At 41.6% G+C, this 25325-nt stretch overlaps 1 protein-coding gene across 7 annotated transcripts in view; it reads right to left on the reverse strand.

The window, feature by feature from the left end:
- Nucleotides 1-25078, reverse strand: part of bahcc1b (BAH domain and coiled-coil containing 1b) — a 123159-nt gene extending 98081 nt beyond the window's left edge. For 3 of the 7 annotated variants that reach the window (XM_090217470.1, XM_036960707.2, XM_036960704.2), the window contains exons 1-2: nucleotides 15208-15455; nucleotides 11643-11970 (exon numbers count right to left, since the gene is read on the reverse strand). In XM_090217470.1, the coding sequence (XP_090073596.1) occupies nucleotides 11643-11814 (172 nt within the window). In that variant the 5' untranslated portion in view covers nucleotides 11815-11970; nucleotides 15208-15455. Of the gene's footprint in view, nucleotides 1-11642; nucleotides 11971-12193; nucleotides 12348-15207; nucleotides 15456-23652; nucleotides 24590-24890 lie in introns of those variants that run through there. The other 4 variants (XM_090217469.1, XM_036960705.2, XM_090217471.1 and 1 more) reach the window with 4 other exon arrangements.
- Nucleotides 25079-25325: the final 247 nt, after the last annotated feature.

Genomic DNA, 25325 nt, shown 5'->3' on the forward strand with positions numbered 1-25325 from the left:
TTTACAGAACAGTTTACATTCCAGAACAGTTTACAGTCCAGTTTACAGTACAGAACAGTTTAAAGTCCAGAACAGTTTACAGTCCAGTTTACAGTCCAGAACAGTTTACAGAACAGTTTACATTCCAGAACAGTTTACAGAACAGTTTACATTCCAGAACAGTTTACAGAACAGTTTACAGTCCAGAACAGTTTACATAACAGTTTACAGTCCAGAACAGTTTACAGTCCAGTTTACAGTCCAGAACAGTTTACAGTCCAGAACAGTTTACAGTCCAGAACAGTTTACAGTCCAGTTTACAGTCCAGAACAGTTTACAGAACAGTTTACATTCCAGAACAGTTTACAGAACAGTTTACATTCCAGAACAGTTTACAGAACAGTTTACAGTCCAGTTTACAGTCCAGAACAGTTTACATTCCAGAACAGTTTACAGAACAGTTTACAGTCCAGAACAGTTTACATAACAGTTTACAGTCCAGAAAAGTTTACAGTCCAGAACAGTTTACAGTCCAGAACAGTTTACAGAACAGTTTACATTCCAGAACAGTTTACAGAACAGTTTACAGTCCAGTTTACAGTCCAGAACAGTTTACATTCCAGAACAGTTTACAGAACAGTTTACAGTCCAGAACAGTTTACATAACAGTTTACAGTCCAGAACAGTTTACAGAACAGTTTACATTCCAGAACAGTTTACAGTCCAGTTTACAGTACAGAACAGTTTACAGTCCAGAACAGTTTACAGTCCAGTTTACAGTACAGAACAGTTTACAGAACAGTTTACATTCCAGAACAGTTTACAGAACAGTTTACATTCCAGAACAGTTTACAGAACAGTTTACAGTCCAGAACAGTTTACAGAACAGTTTACAGTCCAGAACAGTTTACAGAACAGTTTACAGTCCAGAACAGTTTACAGAACAGTTTACATTCCAGAACAGTTTACAGTCCAGTTTACAGTACAGAACAGTTTACAGTCCAGAACAGTTTACAGTCCAGAACAGTTTACAGTCCAGTTTACAGTCCAGAACAGTTTACAGAACAGTTTACATTCCAGAACAGTTTACAGAACAGTTTACATTCCAGAACAGTTTACAGAACAGTTTACAGTCCAGTTTACAGTCCAGAACAGTTTACATTCCAGAACAGTTTACAGAACAGTTTACAGTCCAGAACAGTTTACATAACAGTTTACAGTCCAGAAAAGTTTACAGTCCAGAACAGTTTACAGTCCAGAACAGTTTACAGAACAGTTTACATTCCAGAACAGTTTACAGAACAGTTTACAGTCCAGTTTACAGTCCAGAACAGTTTACATTCCAGAACAGTTTACAGAACAGTTTACAGTCCAGAACAGTTTACATAACAGTTTACAGTCCAGAACAGTTTACAGAACAGTTTACATTCCAGAACAGTTTACAGTCCAGTTTACAGTACAGAACAGTTTACAGTCCAGAACAGTTTACAGTCCAGTTTACAGTACAGAACAGTTTACAGAACAGTTTACATTCCAGAACAGTTTACAGAACAGTTTACATTCCAGAACAGTTTACAGAACAGTTTACAGTCCAGAACAGTTTACAGAACAGTTTACAGTCCAGAACAGTTTACAGAACAGTTTACAGTCCAGAACAGTTTACAGAACAGTTTACATTCCAGAACAGTTTACAGTCCAGTTTACAGTACAGAACAGTTTACAGTCCAGAACAGTTTACAGAACAGTTTACATTCCAGAACAGTTTACAGTCCAGTTTACAGTCCAGAACAGTTTACAGTCCAGAACAGTTTACAGTCCAGTTTACAGTCCAGTTTACAGTCCAGTTTACATTCCAGAACAGTTTACAGTCCAGTTTACAATCCAGAACAGTTTACAGTCCAGAACAGTTTACAGTCCAGTTTACAGTCCAGAACAGTTTACAGTCCAGTTTACAGTCCAGAACAGTTTACAGTCCAGACAGCAAAAAGAGCTAGAGAGAGACAGTACATTTGATAAAGAGGTTATCATGGACAACAGAAGGAAAAGAAAGGAGAGACAACAGAATAGAATGAAAGGATCATGCTCCCTCAACTTCAGGCAGATTCTTCATGCCCTTCTAGTGTCACTGTTCCCCTGTATTCCTTCACCTCTCTGTGAACCAAGGATCTCTCCATCCATCTAAGACCCTGACACTTTAACAGACAAACACTGCTCAATGGACAGCATTACAATATGAATGAGCAGAGCTGAGATGCAGCACCGAGCGCTGACATTAACCAAATAAGAAGCATACACATTTCAGCTGGACAAGGCCATTTCAGGGCCATATCAGGTGGCTATTTGCAAGTATTGATGGTTGTCGTGGCTGCATCTCTGGACGCTAGTGTGTGTTTCACGTGCCAGAGCAGCCGCCCGAGAAGGATTCTCACCCTGGATGACATCATGTCTGTCCCTGACAAATGATGTCATCGCTCTGGCTCTTGTGAACAGCGGATGCCTTGACCTCGAGGCAAGAGGTAGCTGTCCACAATAAGTGTCATCACTCAGTCCATAAGTTCACATCCCAGGAAAAAATATATAATAATTGATTGGTTCCATTACGTTAACACATAATATTCAGCAGTGCCACTGACAAACACCCTACATAATAGATGCAGAGTAGAAATAATTAGTCAACCCATTCAACAGTGTGCCGGCAGTACTACTGTGCACGTGCAAGTGAGCGTGTGTGTGTGAATGACTGGCTGGCTGGCTGACTGGATGAGTGGCTGGCTGGCTGGCTGACTGGCGTGTAGTAGCTATTTGAAGAGCGCTGTACACTGTCTCTAAACGTGGGCTAAACTATGTTATCTCCACCACCAACCCGCTGTACACTGTCTCTAAACGTGGGCTAAACTATGTTATCTCCACCACCAACCCGCTGTACACTGTCTCTAAACGTGGGCTAAACTATGTTATCTCCACCACCAACCTGCTGTACACTGTCTCTAAGCGTGGGCTAAACCACATGATCTCTACCACCAACCTGCTGTACACTGTCTCTAAGCGTGGGCTAAACTACGTTACCTCCACCACCAACCTGCTGTACACTGTCTCTAAGCGTGGACTAAACCACATGATCTCCACCACCAACCTGCTGTACACTGTCTCTAAGCGTGGGCTAAACTACGTTATCTCCACCACCAACCTGCTGTACACTGTCTCTAAGCGTGGGCTAAACTACGTTATCTCCACCACCAACCTGCTGTACACTGTCTCTAAGCGTGGGATAAACTACGTTATCTCCACCACCAACCTGCTGTACACTGTCTCTAAGCGTGGGCTAAACCACATGATCTCCACCACCAACCTGCTGTACACTGTCTCTAAGCGTGGGCTAAACCACATGATCTCCACCACCAACCTGCTGTACACTGTCTCTAAGCATGGGATAAACTACGTTATCTCCACCACCAACCTGCTGTACACTGTCTCTAAGTGTGCGCTAAACTACGTTACCTCCACCACCAAACCGCTAGCGCTACCACCAGCATCTCCAGCTCCAGAGAAGGGGTTGCCTTGCCTGCCATGCCCCAGATGAAGGCTTCTCATCTAGGGAGAACGGTGAGGGGGGCTCGGGCCTGTCGCTTTCTCTACCTGTGGCTCGGCTGATCTGCTGACTCATCACTGACACACATACATACATACATACACACACACAAACACACACTACTTATGAGCCAGAGTGTTCCCGCGGAGATGCTCGGATGAGTTGCCGGGGACGGCGGTCGGTGCTTTCAGGCACCGGTATTCTGACTGGATTATCAACCAGGTGGAAATGCTCAGCCACTCTCGCTCTCTCTCTTCCCCCTCTCCACTCCTCCTTTCCCTCTCTCCTCCTAGCTTCTCTGCTCCACTCTCCCTCCATCCTCACCCTCCTGCTGTTTAATTCCACCTCACCTCTTCTCCTTTCCCTGCTTCCTTCCTTCTCTCCCTTAATTCTACCTCCTCTCTTACTCTTCCTTTCTCACTCATCCCTTTATCCTTTCTTCATATGTCCGTTCATATCCTCCCATCCTCCTCCAAGTATTACAACAATGTGAGCAAAAATCACCAGCTGTGAGTCCTGTGGTGGGTGATCAGGGCTGGAGTGTACGGCTATAGGGAGACACACATTTTACAGCTTCTCCCGAAAGGACTGTCCACTACAACTTCAACCTTCTCCTGAGAGGTCTGTTCATAACACCTTCTCCCTTCTCCCTAAAGAACTGCTCATTACACATTCAGACCGGAGGACTGTTCATTACACCTTCTCCCTAGAGGAATGTTCATTACACCTTCTCCCTAGAGGAATGTTCATTACACGTTCTCCCTAGAGGAATGTTCATGACACCTTCTCCCTAGAGGAATGTTCATGACACCTTCTCCCTAAAGAACTGTTCATTACACATTCAGACCGGAGGACTGTTCATTACACCATATCCCTAGGGGAATGTTCATGACACCTTCTCCCTAGAAGAATGTTCGTGACACCTACTCCCTAGAGGAATGTTCATGAAACCATCTCCCTAGCGGAATGTTCATTACACCTTCTCCCTAGAGGAATGTTCGTGACACCATCTCCCTAGAGGAATGTTCGTGACACCTTCTCCCTAAAGGAATGTTCATGACACCTTCTCCCTAGAGGAATGTTCATGACACCTTCTCCCTAAAGAACTGTTCATTACACATTCAGACCGGAGGAATGTTCATTACACCTTCTCCCTAGAGGAATGTTCGTGACACCTACTCCCTAGAGAAATGTTCATGACACCTTCTCCCTAGAGGAATGTTCATTACACCATCTCCCTAGCGGAATGTTCATTACACCTTCTCCCTAGAGGAATGTTCGTGACACCATCTCCCTAGAGGAATGTTCGTGACACCTTCTCCCTAAAGGAATGTTCATGACACCTTCTCCCTAGAGGAATGTTCATTACACCTTCTCCCTAGAGGACTGTTCATTACACCTTCTCCCTAGAGGACTGTTCATGACACCTTCTCCCTAGAGGACTGTTTATAACACCTTCTCCCTAGCAGACTGTTCGTTGCACCCTCTCCCTAGAGGACTGTTCATGACACCTTCTCCCTAGAGGACTGTTTATAACACCTTCTCCCTAGCAGACTGTTCGTTGCACCCTCTCCCTAGAGGACTGTTCATGACACCTTCTCCCTAGATGACTGTTCATTACACCTTCTCTCTAGTGGACTGTTCATGACACCTTCTCCCTAGAGGACTGTTCATTACACCTTCTCCCTAGAGGACTGTCATGACACCTTCTCCCTAGAGGACTGTTCATGACACCTTCTCCCTAGAGGACTGTTCATTACACCTTCTCCCTACTCAATAGAGGACTGCTCATGACACTTTCTCCCTAGCAGACTGTTCGTTACACCTTCTCCCTACTCAATAGAGTCCTCTAGGGAGAAGGTGTCATTACATCTTCTCCCTTCTCTTCTCCCTTCTCTGTTCGTTACACCTTCTCCCTACTCAATAGAGGACTGTTCATTACACCTTCTCCGTAGAGGACTGTTCATTACACCTTCTCCCTAAAGGACTGTTCATTATGCCTTCTTCCTTCTCCCTGGAGGACTGTTCAATACACCTTCTCTCTAGTGGACTGTTCATTACACCTTCCCCCTAGCATACTGTTCATTACACCTTCTCCCTTCTCCCGAGCAGACTGTTCATGACACCTTCTCCCTTCTCCCTAGCAGACTGTTCGTTACACCTTCTCCCTAGCAGACTGTTCGTTACACCTTCTCCCTACTCAATAGAGTACTGTTGATTACAACTTCTCCCTTCCCCCTAAAGGCCTGTTCATGACACCTTCTCCCATCTCCATAGCAGACTGTTCGTTACTCCTTCTCCCTACTCAATAGAGGACTGTTCGTTACTCCTTCTCCCTACTCAATAGAGGACTGTTCGTTACTCCTTCTCCCTACTCAATAGAGGACTGTTCGTTACTCCTTCTCCCTACTCAATAGAGGACTGTTCATTACACCTGCTCCCTTCTCCTTAGACAACTGTTAATTACACCTTCTCCCTAGAGGACTGTTAACTACACCTTCTCCCTAGAGGACTGTTCATTACACCTTCTCCATAGAGGACTGTTCATTACACCTTCTCCCTAAAGGACTGTTCATTATGCCTTCTTCCTACTCCCTGGAGGACTGTTCCTACACACCTCTCCCTGCTCCCTGGAGGACTATTTATTACACCTTCTCCCTTCTCAGGAGAGGACTGTTCATTATAACTTCTCCCTACTCCCTAGAGGACTTTTAATTTCACCTTCTCCCTTCTCCCTAGACGACTGTTCATAACACCTTCTCCCTAGACGACTGTTCATAACACCTTCTCCCTAGACGACTGTTCATAACACCTTCTCCCTAGACGACTGTTCATAACACCTTCTCCCTAGACGACTGTTCATAACATCTTCTCCCAAGAGGACTGTTCATTACACTTTCTCCCTAGAGGACTATTCATTACACACCTCTCCATACTCCCTAAAGGACTGTTCATTACACCTGCTCCCTAGAGGACTTTTCATTACACCTTCTTCCTTCTCCATAGAGGACTGTTCAATACACCTTCTCCCTGCTCCCTAGAGGACTGTTCAATACACCTTCTTCCTTCTCCATAGAGGACTGTTCAATACACCTTCTTCCTGCTCCCTAGAGGACTGTTCAATACACCTTCTTCCTTCTCCCTAGATGACTGTTCAATACACCTTCTCCCTGCTCCCTAGAGGACTGTTCAATACACCTTCTTCCTTCTCCCTAGACGACTGTTCAATACACCTTCTCCCTGCTCCCTAGAGGACTTTTCATTACACCTTCTTCCTTCTCCCTAGACGACTGTTCAATACACCTTCTCCCTGCTCCCTAGAGGACTGTTCAATACACCTTCTTCCTTCTAACCTAGACGACTGTTCAATACACCTTCTTCCTTCTCCCTAGACGACTGTTCAATACACCTTCTCCCTGCTCCCTAGAGGACTGTTCATTACACCTTCTTCCTTCTAACCTAGACGACTGTTCAATACACCTTCTCCCTGCTCCCTAGAGGACTTTTCATTACACCTTCTTCCTTCTAACCTAGACGACTGTTCAATACACCTTCTCCCTGCTCCCTAGACGACTGTTCAATACACCTTCTTCCTTCTCCCTAGACGACTGTTCAATACACCTTCTCCCTGCTCCCTAGAGGACTGTTCATTACACCTTCTCCCTAGAGAACTGTTCATTACACCTTCTCCCTGCTCCCTAGAGGACTGTTCATTACACCTTCTCCCTAGAGGACTGTTCATTACACCTTCTCCCTGCTCCCTAGAGGACTGCTCATTTCACCTTCTCCCTAGAGAACTGTTCATTTCACCTTCTCCCTAGAGGACTGTTCATTACACCTTCTTCCTTCTCCCTAGAGAACTGTTCATTACACCTTCTCCCTGCTCCCTAGAGGACTGCTCATTTCACCTTCTCCCTAGAGGACTGTTCATTACACCTTCTCCCTAGAGGACTGTTCATTACACCTTCTCCCTAGAGGACTGTTCATTACACCTTCTCCCTGCTCCCTATAGGACTGCTCATTTCACCTTCTCCCTAGAGGACTGTTCATTACACCTTCTCCCTGCTCCTATAGAGCAGTGGTTCCCAAACTGTGTCCACAAGGGGTTGACCTGGGGGGAACGGGGGTCCCCCCACCCCAAAAATATACATATATATTTTAAGGAACTCAGGTCATCTTTCAACTTACTATCGAAAGTTGTAATAGTAGATTGCATAAGGTGCAATTTCAAAGTTGAGTAGTGCATCATCAGTTTTATTCTTGTCATGTCAATCATCGCATACCTTAGAGAGCTATTTATAACTTGTCAGAAATGTCCAGATGAACTAGCCCATGTCAGCTGACCTTTTTTAGCTAGGTTTTTCTATCCCAAGGATATTGTTGTAATGTTTGAGTCACTCAAATATCACATGAATAAACATTAGACATGGCAAAATGTATAGAATTGCAAGAAAATAAGCTTTAAAGCTTTAAACTTGCAAAATGTTCTCAGCACCCCATGGCATCGTGTAGAATTGCAGGAAATAAGCCTTAAACCTGCAAAATTGTATCTCCCCCAACAAAAGGGGTGTGAACAGTTTGTGTCATGAACAGTGCTTGTGTCCATAGAAATACATGTGCTGGAAGGGAGGCCTGAGGAAAAAGGAACTATTCTAGATTCACAACCTTAACTATGATCAGAGGACATTCTCCTCTGACTAAAGGCACAGACAGACACACACCCTTATCTCCAACACACACCGCCCCAGAGAGGGAGACGAGTCTCTCCGTTTACTAACTCTGTGTCTAGTCTACCTCTTACACAAACAGACAGGCAGACAGGCAGACAGGCAGACAGGCAGACAGGCAGACAGGCAGACAGACAGACAGACAGACAGACAGACAGACAGACAGACAGGACAATAGGCAGACAGGCAGACAGGCAGAACACGCTAACAACTCTGCCATTGGATGGGGGGGGACAGGGTGTCTCTTCTCCGTAACCGTGGCGATCAAAGTAATGGCACCCCGAAGCTAGCACCTCAAACACCTTAGCCAATCAGCTTGCTCGCTGGCTCAGAGTCCAAACGAGGCATCAGAATGACTGGACAGGGCTGCGGAGTGTGAGACAGTTTCTGATACACACACACACAGAACACACATCACACACGGCACACACACAAATACCCAACACACACACACAGCAAACACACACACAGGACAGTGTAGGAGCCAGTGCTGACATAATGAGACACAGCACTTATGGAGAGAGGAAAGGAAAGAGAGGAAAAGAGAGCAAAAGGAGAAGAAGAGAGAGGGGGAGAAAAGGGAGAAGAGAGAGAGGGAGAGAAAAAGGAGAAGAGAGAGGGGGAGATAAAAGGAGAAGAGAGAGAGAGGGAGAGAGAGAAAAAGGAGAAGAAGAGAGAGGATCAGAAATTCCCACAAGAATAGTAAATGAACAATTTTGCAAGTCATCACAAGATCAAATGCTATTTCTAGGGGGTTTAGGATTAGGGTTAGAATTACGTTAAGGGTTAGGGTTAGGAGCTAGGGTTAGTCTTAGGGTTAGGATTAGGAGCTCAAACGTACGCATTCACACACACTAATCCACACCTTCTGAAAAGTGACACACCTGTGCAAGGAGGCTCAGCCACACCCTCCATGATACAGCACACCTGTTCAACTATACATCTACCTACAGACTAGACACAACCCTCATCTGCTAGGAAACAACTACAGCCTAGAGGAGCGAGAGGGAGAGAGAGAGAGAGAGAGAGAGAGAGAGAGAGAGAGAGAGAAAGAGAGAGAGAGAGAGAGAGAGAATGACAAATGGTCCCAGTTCAGATATGAACCTCACAGACAACACAATACCACTGGTGTTCATCTGAGGGGCTGGTCTTTATAGCTATATAATAGTGATAACAGCCATTTAGCCACCTCATCATGCGCAACAGACACCATGCGGATCCTTATAAGGACGTGGACAGATTTAGGACAGATTTAGCAAAAACAACGATGGCAGAAGAAGGAAATTTACATTTTTCCTCACCATTTCCTCATAAGATTCTGGAATTACCCTGCTGCAGATGCAAAACATTGGTGAATATGTGTGTGTGTGTGCGTGTGCGTGTGCGTGCGTGCGTGCGTGCGTGTGTTTTGGGGGAGAGTTGTCCCAGGAAGAGGAGATCTAACTAACCCCCAAAAATCTTTCCTCCTCCCCCTGACTCCCCCCTGACGCCCCCGCCTGCCCTGCCTGCACCACACATCACATCAACCCCCTGCCCAGTGGCCTAGGGCCAGGCAGACAGCTATCTGAATCTCAAGGGGTGCCCAACACAAAGTGCCCCCCTCCTCAGCCCCTTTACAACAGAACCACATCCAAAAAACAATCCCCATCAGAATGTCAGTCATCCATCAGGAATAATGAAGCAATACTGAAGTACTGGCATTCTAAATATGATAACATACAATGTGAAACACTTTGAGACTATATAAACGCTAAAAGACTATAAAAATGCAATTCATATAGTTATTATTATTACAATGATACTCTGTGATAAGCTAGCTTCACCAGCAAACTTACTGTACAACAAAATAGAGCAGACAATGCCAAACGCTCTCAAATGCACAGCTAAATACCATGTGCTGCTGCTGTAAAATGCCCATAAAGGTGGTGAGAATAAATTCTGTCTGTATTTAATTTGTCAATTTACCCATAATTTTCATTTTTACTTTATTACATCTTTATTCAACCTTTCTTCAGAAGGTATAGTCACTAAATGTGTATTTACAAAGGCATACTAAACGATTCAAATTCCCAATTTAATTGATACGCGTAATGCATTTAGACCAACATCTATAGCTAGAAAATAAATGCTCTTAGCTATAACGACAACAACACGGGTTCGTATCTCAACGTTTTATAAGAAATTCATGAGATTTCACTCAAGACACATAGGTTTTATATTTATACACGCATTCGCTCGGTTTTACGATTCACTACATGATTAGGTGCAGCAGACACCCCTCCCCCAGCCTTCACTTACACACACACATACACACACACCTTCACTCCCCCCTCCCCTCCTCCTTTAGGACAGGATACCAAAGCTACTTGTTAAAATCTAATGCATGCACTGTCAAACCATTCTCTCCCGTCACGTCCGCGCTCAATATAGAAACCGGATTGTCTGGTATTACGCGCACCTCTATTAGCGCGGGCTCCTCTCCACTCCTACAGACTGACCCCCGGGTCTCGGACTCAGGACAGTCGCAGGGCCTCACCGAAGACCGAAAGAAACGCACCAGCTCGCACGTCACTCCTCCACACGCACCGCGCTCACGGGAATAGGTCTACAGTATCCTAGCCTACGCACATACAACAATAATTTTAGCAAAGGACAAACGGTTGATGGTAAATGAGGCAACGTAAAGTTACATAAAGTTACAAACCCATTTATAACATTAGGATTAGTCCATTTTACTAAACAGATTTTTGGGAGGTGAAACTATCCAACATAATTTGGAAAGATTCCATGTCACTTGAAAGCAAATAATGTATTGTAGGCCTAATAATCCTTTACTCTTTCTAAATAATCCCATAATATTTCTGAATTATGTAATAATCTATTTTATATAATAACGTTGTATATTGTGTTCTAACTATAAATCGTATTGTCTAGAATAGGCTTAGTCTCACTAAATCTGTAATTTAACAAATTAAGTTTATTTTGTGTTTACTTTTATAAAATGCACGCTTATTTTTCATATTAAAGTAGCCTACACTCGGTTCTGACAGGGTATGTTAGATACAGCGCTAGAAACGGTTCAATAAAATATAATATTGACTAAAACTGGAACATAAAATATCAAGAGTCCACAGTAATTCCTAATTTCGAGAATGACCACATCGTCTAACTCATTTCCTTTTCCAATAAACTCTCGTTCGTCCCTGACAAACGGCAGGGTTACATTTACCACGGGAGACGCACACGGTATGTCCGTCCCACTTTCAAACAGTCCAAAAACACCAGAGACTAATTTATAAAATCGCACAATTAATCTGATATTCCAACAAATTCGTATTTCCACCAACCTGAATGTGGGGCCATGGCGATGTGAGAGGAATAGTACTTTCCAGGCTGGAAGTGAGCGGGGTGCTGCACCGTGCCTCGGCCGCTAGAAGCTATCCGAGAGGAGGCGTGGTGAACCAGCGCGCCCCGCTCTGTCAAGAGGTGGTGTGGAGGAGCGAAATCCCGGCTTTCCATTCTGTCGAGAAGCAATAAATCCCAAATCCAGAGGAAAAGCCAGAAGCATCGAACGCTGTCTAGATTTAATAATCCCTTTTATGAACTTCGGATAGGTCGTCTTGAACTCATTCGAGTATTTGCCTTGCCCACCAAAAAGTATGTCCCGGTCATGTTCTACAAAGAGAAAACACAAGACCACGTCAATGCACCGAAAACAATGGGACAAAATCTCTGAAAGATCAATTGAGGCGTGTAATTCTCACACGCATCCTGTCTAATGTTGCCAACTACACTTTATTTCCTTGCATAACAAAAGTATAGCATTAAGTGTTTTTAAGTATCAGTAAAAGAATGCTAAAAGGTTTGACTAAATGAAACCCCAAAACAAATAGCCTACCCAGTCTACAGTAGCCTACGGTAGAATGCAGACTCAAACCGCTTACTCGTCTTCATGGCAGACAAGAAAGAGCAGGGTGGCTACAAACGGAACAACAAAAGGAGTGGTCATCTTAAACTACGGGTTGTTTCACTGTAGGGGATAATAACGCTATACTACTTCGGTGTATTCTGAGACCTATAGATGAGTCAGTCTGGGAGGGGTCTACCATCTCTCAGTCTCACGTCGGAATTAGACGTTCGTCCATATCTCACCTGAAGCAAATGTTTGATCTTTCAGTCAGTCCATTACAGACCAATTTTGTAATTTTCAAACTCCAAGCATCAAAACTGCTTCCTTGACCATAGCCTACTGCAAATCATCAAAAGGAGAATAGGCTACATTATACATGTGTCGAAGTAAACAAAATACTATTAAGACTTAAATGTAGGCATAAATATATTGAAATGTATCAGCTACAGTATTTTGTTAGACTTGGGACAATTCTGTCACGTCCGTGAATTTTGACTAGCTCCTTTATGTCTGTAAATGTGTATTTTCTTTACTGGCATACATAGTCTGAATGTGCTTGAGAAAAGGCATTGAAATCGCTTGTTTATCGCAAAGGTAATTTAATAGTTAAGTCAACATTGCCTTTCACCCCTTTCACAATGGTAATCACTTATAATGCATGTATGGGTGGGTGCATCCGTGGGACATGTATAATAACAACACCAACTAAATTACGTTTACCGCCGGGGATAGAGACTTAAGCAATAAATATAGGAATGGGAATCAACATACTCATATGTGCCTTATACCCCTAGTCATTCAGTTCAATGGGACACCCCATGGCGCTCAAATTTGGATAGGTGGGCCTGTGTTCACAAAACACATCTCACTGGGCAATGTATTAGGCCGCTTCAATAGCACCTCCATTCAGGCACTACTGATATGGTGATTGGTGAACTTCAATTATATCAGCAAAATCCAAGGTAAGAGAACAAAGAAAATATAAAATGGCGAGCTAAACCAACTGGTCCTCTGGCTATTTCAAGGAGAAAAGTATACAGCGAACATTCTACTCTATAACAGTAGTCAAACTGAAACGTTCAGGAATTCTGAGCTAGACAAGCCTCTCTCAACGACAGGGCAGAGGCTTATATGTTCAGGCAGCATAGGCTACTGACGAATGTGTGTGTGTGTGTGTGTGTGTGTGCACACGGTGCTCAGTGAGAGATTTGCACATGTATCCAAATCCTTGAGCATGACAACGTGTTAGAGTGTATTTTTATTCAAAATGTTGACAATCGTTGAAAAATGGTACACTCCTACACTCCTCACAATGTGATAAAAAAATATATCTGTTTCATTCTGTTACAAAAAACGGTCTTAGAATGCATAGAACCAAATACATTTAAATTATATTAAAATAATTACATTTTAAACGTGCACATTTTTTATGATATTTTTATTCAAATCGTTACATTAAAGGCTAAATGTGCTTTCAGAGTTAAACGTTTAAAGTGTTTTATTTTCTTTATGTGTAATAGTGGAACCACGAAAAAACTATTATGGAATTGAATTTTGCAACAATCGAAGATACATCGCTTCCTCTCATTTCACGCAGAATATTTTTTACATTATTCCTCGTAAACAAACGTCTAAAATGTTTACATTCCAAGTCAAAACGAAGCCACTATGCATTTCGACCAAACAACATCTACAATCAATGTAGGACCATAGGCTTACCGTCCTTCAACCGTGTCACTGAGCTGACTAGAGGCCATCACATAAAAAAACACATTCAAATCTGATTAAAAAACAGGTAGCCTGGGCCTAATTTAAATCTGGGATCAACGTGGGAGTAGGCTAGGAGACGCTGATACTTCCTTTCCTTCCACTCCTCTCTGCCTGACAGTCTTTCTCTCTATCCCCCTCCTCCATCGCTGCCCCCAAAGGGTCAAACTATCAGGAGACAACAAAAAAAACCTTTCGAAAACTACCAGCCGAATGGCAATACACGAAAAGCCTGCCTAAACACTGACGTGGAAGCACGAATTTCTCCTTTCTTCCCAATTCCCCACATGAGATGAGATTGCAATAAAACTAAGGTATTTTGGGCATAGAACGCACAAACTCTTCTGAAAAATAATAGACTCTCATAAGGGCATCACTGTCACTGTTATTTGTTCACTACACGGCTTTACGTTAGGCCCAAGAGCTGCAATTCACGATTTTGCAGTAAAGCGAAGTCACAAACCATAACTGGGATACTAAATCAAGATATTCAAAGGCCAGTTAAGCGAAAAACACACTCCAAGAGGGACACTCCAAACACAGCGAAACCTGCCTGGTGGGACTCGGCAAGAACTGTCTACTGGCAAAGCCCCCTCCATAACAACTGTGAAAAACTGCAGTAGGCCAAACCTATAATCAAATAGGCCTACTGATATTAAAACAACAAAACTACAATATAATCCATTATTAGTTTATCTGAACCACGGGTAAAAGCGCGTCTTATAATGCATAGAAACAAATACATTTAAATTATGTTAAGATAATTATATTTTAAACGTGGCACCTCATCTCGTCAGGAGAGAGGTTTTGTAGATGATTGTTTAATTGTACAATAACAATGATTGCCTATACAACAATCAACGTTTAGCTTGTCAACAGCATAAGGAAGGAACCTTCACTTGGCTTAAGTACAAATGTTAAAATGGCTATATTCTCATGCATTTTTGTTATATACTATAGTCATTATAGTATTTGTCATTGTACTATTTATAATTATTATTATTTTGTTAGAAATATTAATATTGTTGTTACTTTCATTATATTACTATACTATTGGACTACTACTAAGCAATGGAACATATTTGTGTGATTTAAATTAATGCATCTTGTCTTTACGCAGTCTAAAATAACCCATAAATGTTCTACTACAAAGACTCTTTTAAAAGCAGAAGTTGAAAGTATAGATGTTTATTATTATACACATTCAAAATGGACACAATAAATAAATTACTTACTGGTAAGTTATTCCTTGCATAACAATTAATTATTTTTAAAAAATGTACAAAAATATACAAAGGAAAAAAAGCGGCGTACAAAAAGGAAAACATGTGGAAATAGTTACATCCTAGTCTGCAGATTGTAGTGTGCCGTTGAGGTATAGAGATGCATCGTAGAAGTACAGGCTTCTAGTGAATCTAAGCTCGTACATCCACACAGAAACTCTCCCACTGTATCCGCTAGTGCCACTCAACTACAAGCGAAGGAGGGACAGTAGGGGAACGCACTCTCCCATTGGTTTGATAAATACAATGAGACGCGTGTCCGTGAGGCGCGCCCCGCGATAAACAGAAACTCTGGTTGGAAGATGCCCTGAACCAATAGGAATGCTGCTGGATTCCTAAAACAAAACGGCGGGCGTTTGATTTAAGCCCTTGCCAGAGCATAGCCCTTTCCAGAGCAAATGTCAGGAGATATCATCAAAACACAGCACAGCTCTGAGTGAACAGCAGAAATTACCGGACTTTTGATCACTAGGAAGTCCACAGAATATTTTGTGATCACATGAACTACACGTCAATCACCAAACTACGTTAAAACAATACTGTTCTTTTGGATATTTTTTTATTTAACTAGGCAATGACGGCCTATGAACAGTGGGCTAACTGCCTTGGTCAGGTGCAGAACGACATAATTTTACCTTGTCAGCTCGGGGATTCAACCTAGCAAACTTTTTGGTTTCTGGCCCAATGCTCTAACAACTAGGCTACCTGCCGCACCAGTTTTTATTTGTATTATTTTACAATAACGTTTTTTTTTTAAAGCTTCACACTTAGACCTTACTTTTGTCACCAGAAATAGGCAAACGTTTTCAATTATCAGTTTAATCAGGCCAATTTAATTTATTTAGGCCTATAGCTTGCTTAATTAACACATATAATAAAATGGCTTACACCTGAGTATCCCATTTATTATGAAATGCCTACAAATATGTATTTGTAAAATAAGCTAAATATAGGCCAAATAGTAGCTTAAAAGGCAACTAAAGAACAACAGAAATGCAGGGGGAAGTCAAATTTGATTCTAATATACTAAATTACTGGGGAAGTAAAAACGTTGGTGTCTGTTTATGTTTACTGTCATGACACACACTTAGGGAAATCGAATCACAATGTAATGTACTGTCCTCGGGGTTAGTTTTGCTCACAGTTCACTAATTTAGTGAATTAAAGAAGGAAGGGTATGGTCTTGCGTATTTCCATGCTAAAAATCATGAGCTATAAGCTAATATTCCCAGTTTGTTTTAACTGCAAGTAAAGGGTTAAAACTCCAGCCTTCGGTCTGAGTAAAGTGTCTGATTGGTTGGCATGTTGCCAGAGAGCTGTCAATCACCAAGTGTAAACAAGGCTCTGATTGGCTGCTGGCCAGTCCGCACTGGGCTGACTGAAAAAAGCAATTACTGGCCCTGCGGTTTCAAGGCGGCCCCGGGTTGAATGATGAAAGGAGATAAGGAGGGGCTGTTTCAAGGCGCCCCCACGGCGAACCCCGTTGGCCCCAGAGCAAAAGTGGTGTCAAGAGTGACTAAATCAAAGGGAATACGTTAAAAAGGGGGAAATTACATGTTGTATTAAACGTAGAGGCTAGATTTGCGGATTAATGCGATGGAATAACAACGTTACATAGAGAAAAGGGAAGGTAAAATGGCTTCAATGACAAGAAACAACTATTTAGCTCTTATTGGAAATGAAAATTCTGTTTTTCCAAGAAAAACGTTTTTTTTCCTAAAGAAATACGCGGAGATGGAGCGCGAGAGTGATTATGTGGTAGAAAACGTTGGACTCATGTCATTACATCCGTGTTTCTAAAACGTTCGCGTTGCAGCTATTCAGTAACCATGCTAAAGTAAGTGGATATTTCCGTTTTTAAATAAATTACAATCGCAAATTGGATTATTACCATAACTGTTCAAGGACACCTCACATGGGTGTTGGTTTACTTGTTACCATGAATTGGGATTAGCTACATACATTGTTTGCTACAAGAAAATATCAACAATAGTCTATATCAATAAGGGTGGAAAATAATGACGGAGAAACATTTTTAGAAACATGTTCTCTCTAAGAATAGGCTAAATCCAATCGCTTGTAATTCAGAACGGTCCTATAGTGCTTTATTGGTGAAGGATTTCATAATTAAATTCACTGATTAAACACAGGCTAATAATACTAGCCTAATGATAATAGTAATGAAAATGTATGTAAAATATCATAGTTTATTACGCAAGGTTATAACACTGGTGACATTTGACTGACATGTTATAAATGTTCTTAGGTCTAACTGCTAAAAAAAAGAGGTACCCAAAATATAATCATGATATAATTGACTGCAAAACCATAATTTAGACAACATAAAAAACCCAGACGAAGATAATATCTCTGCATTTCTGGGGTAGATCTAATGAGCAGACATTTGATATCAGTATTATTCAATCAATCTCCTTTTGGTAAAACCACAACAAACACCCCAATCCCAACATCCGACCAGCAGTATCAAACAACATCCAAAATTGTCTGTCCTGGACAACAGCAATGCAACTAAACGTAGCTTAGAAATTAGTATTTTATGTATTGCAACAAATTAATTAATGAATAAAATAATATAAAAACTAATAGATTTTTGCGCATAATCCATAATTGAATCGTTCGCTCACTGCAATCTACATATGCACACCGCATTCCATGGGTCCTGACCCCCAGTGGCCTGTCGATGGGTTGGAGTCGTCATCTCCCACAGACACACACGATCTCTACGCTTTGACTAAACCCACTGGGCACACACTGGTTGAATCAACGTTGTTTCCACGTCTTTTCAATTAAATTAAGTTGAACCAACGTGGAATAGATGTTGAATTCACGTCTGTGCCAGGTGGGAAAGGTCCAAAGCTGATCATCGATATTCTGAGGACAGACTTGTGCCGCCCCAAATTTGGTGAAAAATATAGTGCCTATATTTAGTGCCTATTAGGCTGATCAAAACAGACGAAGCCCGTGAGATACTACATTCGTATAACCACTGTAATGTCGGATATATAGACAGCAGTTTCTATTCAACTTAAATGTCATGCTTTCATTGAGTTAGGAGGTGCATGCTCAGTGATAAACAAAGGCACCTTCCTCTACAGATAAAAATACAACATTTTCATTAATATCGTTGTGATTTCCCCCGAAGAAATCACCTTCCAACCTCACGCTCCCATTCCATTCTCTAGCACGGTTGTCTTTAAAACCAATGACATCGGGACAATACAGAATTATGTTCCTAGCCTCACAAAAGGGGTCCCGCACTTAAAACAGAAATCTGCATTTAATTTATTTAGTGACAAGAAAAAGCCCTTTACTGCCTGATTTGTATTGGTTCTTTTTCACTTAAAAGGTGGGGGGTTGGGTGGGTGCTCGCCTGCTCGATGTGTATAGAAAGCATAACACACACGCACACGCACACGCACATGCACACACACTCTTTTATTTTCTCTTCCCATCTCTCTCCCGTCCGTGTGCCAGCGTGAGCTACCCTATACCGAGGGGGTGCGCGGATAATTAATGCGGATTGACTGATTGCTCTTGAAACAGACCGGTCCTGCGCGAGGGATTGTCCTCGAGCAATGAAGCGTTCTTGACTGACACATTTCCCCCTTCCCTTCCCCTCTCACACCCAAACTAATAGAGCGGTGCGCTTTTTCGCAAGGAAAGGCCCACTTCCAAAAACCCAGGCTGGAGTTTTCATTTCCGCTGGAGAGAAGCGCGTCTTTCTGTTTGACCTGCGTTCTCACCATGACCATTCTAGAACCAAAGTACGTCCGCGCTGCACAGTTCGCTCGCCTCAGCGCTCGAGGCAATCTCTGTATGTAAAGGGAGCTTGCTGCTTGTAGCATGTGCGCACGTGTCATTTTAAAAGGACAGTGTATTTTAAATAAATAAGGGGTGTCACGTATAGGTGCGTTGGCCCTAAGGTAAAGCTGAAAGAACTTAGTGCGGGTGTAGCTACATATTTATCAGCGCAATTTGCAGACGACGCGAAACACACTGACTGCCTGGGGAGGTAAATAAGGGCCAACTGGAGGTCTCTACGAGAGGCCCTCTATAGCGGGCAACAATTATATTCTCACGAAAATATTCCTGATGTCCCTTAATAATGATGACGAACTCCAAACAGGGCCTTTCACAAGGGAAACGCCTTAACAAGTTAAATGCATAGCCTGATAGCCTGCATAGCCTGATACATCCGAGACGTGGATGAAATTACTGACCGACTGAAATATAGAAATTCGATTTATTGAAATCTCTCTGCGGATATTACTAAAATAACATTTAGTGAAAAAAAGGTACTAAATGTATGTGCAGGCTATGTCTGGAGCTATGGGAGTAACTTATACACGTTAAGCCCTATATTTTGATGGTTTAGTGGTCAACAAGGTTGTGTGGAGACTGCAACTGCAACAACTTTGTGTGTTTTTAGGCCTACATCTATCAATAAATTAAACTTTGGTAGGCTATAGCCTAATGCACCCAATGTGCAGGTCCCCAAGACCATGGTGAGGACACAAAAGATGACATGATAGACTAGAACTTTGGCCTACATAAAAGCAACGTGACCTTTTCAGCTCAGTGTGTGCAGGAGAAGCTGCTATTTCTGGTCATCATGTTAGATAGCTACGTCACAACAGGCCATCACCGATATGTTCTGAAACACACCGGAATGGTTGGAAACCAAATATCTCCAATGTTAGCAGTATTGAGTTGTTTTTCTCCAGCTTATTATAAACACATTGTTTTAAATAAGAAATGTTTTCTTGAACCTCATTTTTACACATTTAGATTGGCTGAATACTTCTTGCACATTAATGTATTTTGGTGACCACACAAAATAGCGGCGAGTCAACAAAGTGACAAAGTATTACAAGTCAACAAAGTGAAATGAACCACAAAACATTATACATAAATTGTTAATGTCATGGACAACATACATTTTTTTTTTATTGCAAACTTGCAAATTGCCAGCTTGTTTCAGTTTTTCGACATCTTGCCAAACAACTATGGGTTTAGGTAATAGCCTATACTGCAGAATGCCATCCATTACCGAGGTCGTCCTCATGTAACACGTCCTCATATAACACGCCCTCATTATCAGCATTTGAACATACATGAAGCAGCCTTCTAAAGCCCCGGTGCATACTGTATAGAGCATATTAGGCTACCTGTATTAGGCTACCCGGATGTTCCGTCAATCCTCCAATAGCGTAGCTTGCTTAAGCATGCATATAACCTAAATTAAACCTTTGAACGCGACGGCAACACAGATAGGAATCGCAGTTTAGGCCATAACAGTGCTACAGTACTGTCCGTAGACATGGACACATATAATGGGATTAAATATACCGGAGATACACGAATACATGTGGCTGACGTGTGAAGAGGTTTCCAATATGGACTAAAGACCTATCTATACCTACAAGTTAACGTGCTTTCATCTGGACACCTCGTAGACTCTCAGCAAAGCTATCGTTATCGTTCATTAGGGTCGAGCAGTTTTACTGGCATCCTTCGACCAGGGGAAGCAAATTAGCATTCCCTTCTCAACGGAGAGCAAGGAGTGGAATGGCCATGGGGTGGGTCTACAAAGAAACAAGCTTGTTACACTTGCGTCATATAAAATATGACCAAGTGAAAAATATGACATCCCTGGCTTCACAGCCACACACTCTCAACACACACAACATGATCGGGCACGATTTGTTGAGGCCTGCAGAAGATGTGAGATATGCTATGCCATGACTTTCAATTGCAGGAGGACGGCGAGGAAGAGGATAAAGAAGAGGCTCGTTCTTGTGGACAGATGCCAATGGTCAAGGCAAGCGTTTCGCAGTCTCGAGGACGTCGATGACAAAGAGAGGGGAAAAAATGAATATTTTCCACCTCAAAGTTAAACGTGCAATTGAATACAATAAGTGCATGACTGGATAGAATATATGTGTTATTAGATGGCAATATATTGTTACTATACGCCGACAGGTTACCAGAACATCATAATTGGTTATAGGCCTACCAGATAAACGTCATTGCGCAGGAAGCCAGCTACGATCTTATGTCATTTTGAAGCCGGTAGACTTGGGCGGTTATCGATAGAAGCAAACCTGCACCCCATTAGTGTGAGTATAGGCCCAGCTCCTATACATGTCACATGCCTCTTTCATTATGACAGGTTTTTATAGAAGAAGCTAAACGTCAAACTACGCAAAATAAAAGGCTACTATAACAACACGAACTTGTTAAAAGCTTTGGTTGGCTCAAACTATTGTTTTATCGATTTAAGGTGAAAGTATAAGCCGGTGGAGCCTACTGGATCATGTGTGGTTCATTATAAAATGTCATCATTTATATAATGAAACATATTAAAGGTCCAATGCAGCCGCTTTTAGCTCAATAACAATTAAGTACCTTACAGTGATTGTTTTCAATGAAAATGGTCAAAAAAATAAATAAATAGCTTATTAGCAAATAGCAATTTCTCAAGCAATAATGTGACCAGGACTGTGTGGGAGTGGTCTGAGTGGGGAGGGGAAACTGAAAACGAGCTCTTTTTGGCAGAGAGGTTTGGAACTCTCTTTCGTATTGGTCTATTAACTAATTTACCGCCTGGTGATTTCACCAGGAAGGGTAAAACTCCATCCCACCTCCATCTTTTCAACCAGCTCTTACACTAAAAGGGCATTATCATAATTTTCACAATTTCATGGTATTATTATTATTATTACTACCTCAGAATGTGGAAATATATATAAAACACAGGAAAATCTAGTTTTTGACAGCACTGGGCCTTTAATTGTTAAAGAATGTAGTTGGTTCGTTTAAAAATGTCATCATTATTAAATGTCAGAATTCATTAATTGGTCATTAATGTAGGCAATAATCAAATGTATTATTGATGGATAATTTTATATTGAAATGTTTTACAATTTAAACTGTACAATTCATTTTAGTTGTTGTGGAAGTGAAACTACAAAATATACTATAAAACAATTGTCACTTAAGGCCTTATGCCACAAATGTATTGCATGTTGTATCGCATGTTGTATTAGCTAATCAATAATTGTCAAATCATTTAGGCTTCTCCCACTCCGACAGAAAACATACATAAAACAGTATCTGCATGAAACCTCAATGTGCTAAGACAACAACAAAATGTCGACATGCAAATTGTTTACTATCTCTGGGTTAAATCTCTACAACTTCAGAAAATAAGCAACAATAAGAACTGAACATTTCTTCACCCACTGATATTTTAAATAAGTGTGTGTGTCGGCTCGTGCGTGTGTGATTCAGGAATCAGCGAGCTGTTATTTTCGCACATGATGCACTGTTAATCAGATACGCATCAACCCATCGCATCAACATTACTATATATAACTATTTTAAGGACCCAATTGCGCAAGAAAGCAACAAACCGTCTTTACATAGTTGGATGGTTTGGCATCACAACCTCTATAGGCCTGGTCCTGTCTTTCTCGACTGGGAGTGTGTGTGTGTGACCAAGTACCTTAATAATAAACAATCCATATGAAATGTTTTCCGGAGGATAAAGTCCCTGGCTTATAACCATACATTACACTTTTGTCTATTCAGTTAACACAAAGAGATGTGATCCCCGCCAAAACCATGCCGAATCAGTAAAGATGTTCAATATTCTATCTTTTAAATGAGGCGGACAATACACTTATTGGCTGACACAGTCATATCCAAACCTAAAAGTTTGCTACAAATGAATTACAACACAGGCTCCTTGATCTGTGGATGTAGGACCCACTAATAGGCATACTCTAACGTCATTCGATGTGATTTAAGTAGTCTACAATAAAGGTGGTCAAAATGTCAAATGTGTTAATGTGCAAATACAGGACAGGAAACGGGCCAGTAGCGTTCCAAATGTGCCATTAGAGGTGAATAAATAGCAACTCTGGAACAATTGGCACAAGGTTGTTACTACGAATGTTATATTTCAGCTGCTAGAGACCGTGGGAAAATAAATGCATGCTAAAATCATTTTTGCAGTTTTAGAATCGGCAAAAGTGCATATTTGAATCGTATACAATGAGCAGCAATGTATTTTATAAAAACTGCAATGTAAAACATGACAAATATTTCAGTATAGATAAATAAATAATGTGTTGTGATTTTAATTCATGTCTTTACAGCGTTTGCAATCAATTTAAACAAGGCATAGACTAATTGGAAACGTGTATGACAACATAAAAACATCTAAAACAGTCTAAAACACGCCTGTCTATTCAAGCCGTTATGTCAGAGTTAATCAACGTTTTAAAACGACATCGGTGCAAAATACAGCCGTTTGTTTGTATTTGTGTTTGAAAATTATGAATCAAAATGTGTAAAGTAGAAAACACCTACCTATAAAACGTCAGTCCGCTACAAAACTGTATTCATAACACAGGGGATCGGATGTATGTAGAAAGGAGAATAAAACAAAAAGATAGATAAGGTGTAGGCCTAAAACCTTACCCTCCTGACGTTTTAAATCCTCAAACAGACTTAAATTCCTGCGAGTGTAATCTAACTTTAAACAAGCCTATCATAAAGTCACTGATTTATTCAACGATAATCGCATTAATTAGGATTGTTTATTCCAAAGAAATAACTTATGAAGTCACTGGGGTTTTCCGATCACTCGAACTCTAAACGTAGTGTTCTAGAAACACCGGATCCTGTGCCTGTGTGCGCGCGAGACGGAATCCGTTTGAACAGTCTCCTCGATGCTGTATAATCGCAAATTTATGGCTGGATGACGCGTCCCTCAGCCACAATGAAGCTCGCACGCTGACATTAAACAGAAAATTGATGAACACGAACGTAACGCAATACCCATTTCTCCCTCCTGGTCCAGGACAGAGCTATAGAGCTTCGGTGCCTTTTTTTTATTAGGGGTGGGGGCCCGACCGTAAACATGTATGCCCCCCTCCTTCCCCAACACACACATACCGAACACAAACCTTCCCCGTGCCATTATTGCTTTGTTTAAATATCCGACTGTAGTCGTGCCGGATATGAAGGGATCTGAGACAGAGATATTGAGAGAAAAGCCTCCCCCTGCTTGGAGAGATAGCTAGTTGGTTAACATCGAGTCCCGGATCATCCGGTCAGAATTTGCACATTTTCTTGCCTCTAAAAGGACCCTACCACTATCAAACTACTGGTAGCAGAAAAACGGCACACATGTATGCACTCTTCCAGCACGCGTCCTACCGCAAGCATGTCAAGATTTTCAGACTTCCAGAAGCACATTGTTGTGCCCATTTCAAAGACGACAAACTGACAAAAACACACGGTCTGAGTTATAAGCAACCCCTAACTATTTAGCACATGCGTAAAAGTCCATGGCGTTTACATGCGCCCGTCGCAGACCTTTGATCAGATTTAAACTGTTCCGACGAGTTTCTGCGTAAAAGGCGCGATTTGGCGCACTAAAGGATAAAATACTGATGATCAGCTAACTATTCGCCATTATGGAGAATACAACCCATATAGCTAATACCCATATGGATTCACCACACAAATAAATGTCAGGAAACGAAAGCAAAAAATACACCAACCCAAAGTCCATTCGTTGAGCCTTTTACTAATAAGTTTACCTTTGCGTAACAATGCAATCCAGTACAAGACAATTGAAAAATATATATTGTTTTACTTTCTAAGTGTGCGTCTCGAAATACATGTTGAATGTGTTGTTCAAAATTGCGTTGAAAAGTAGGACCTGAGACTTGATTACCAGGCTTTCTTTCCCTGTCCCCCTTCGAGCATAAACTGCCCACCATAGGTCACCGCCCCAGGAATAATGACGTCAGGAGATTAACCCCTACACTACCGGTTGGGAGGAACGCTTGCTCTGTCTTCCATATCTATTCGGTAAAATACCACATTGTGCAATCACAGCAGCAAGATTTGTGACCTGTTGCCACAAGAAAAGGGCAACGAATGACATTTGAAATGTCTTTATTCTTTTGGAGTGTATTGTTTAATGGACATTTTTTATTGTTAATTTCACTTTTGTTTATTATTTATTTCAC

This window comes from Oncorhynchus mykiss, chromosome 23 (assembly GCF_057628025.1).
Source record: "Oncorhynchus mykiss isolate SJ-2025 chromosome 23, ASM5762802v1, whole genome shotgun sequence".
Classification (NCBI taxonomy): domain Eukaryota; kingdom Metazoa; phylum Chordata; class Actinopteri; order Salmoniformes; family Salmonidae; genus Oncorhynchus; species Oncorhynchus mykiss.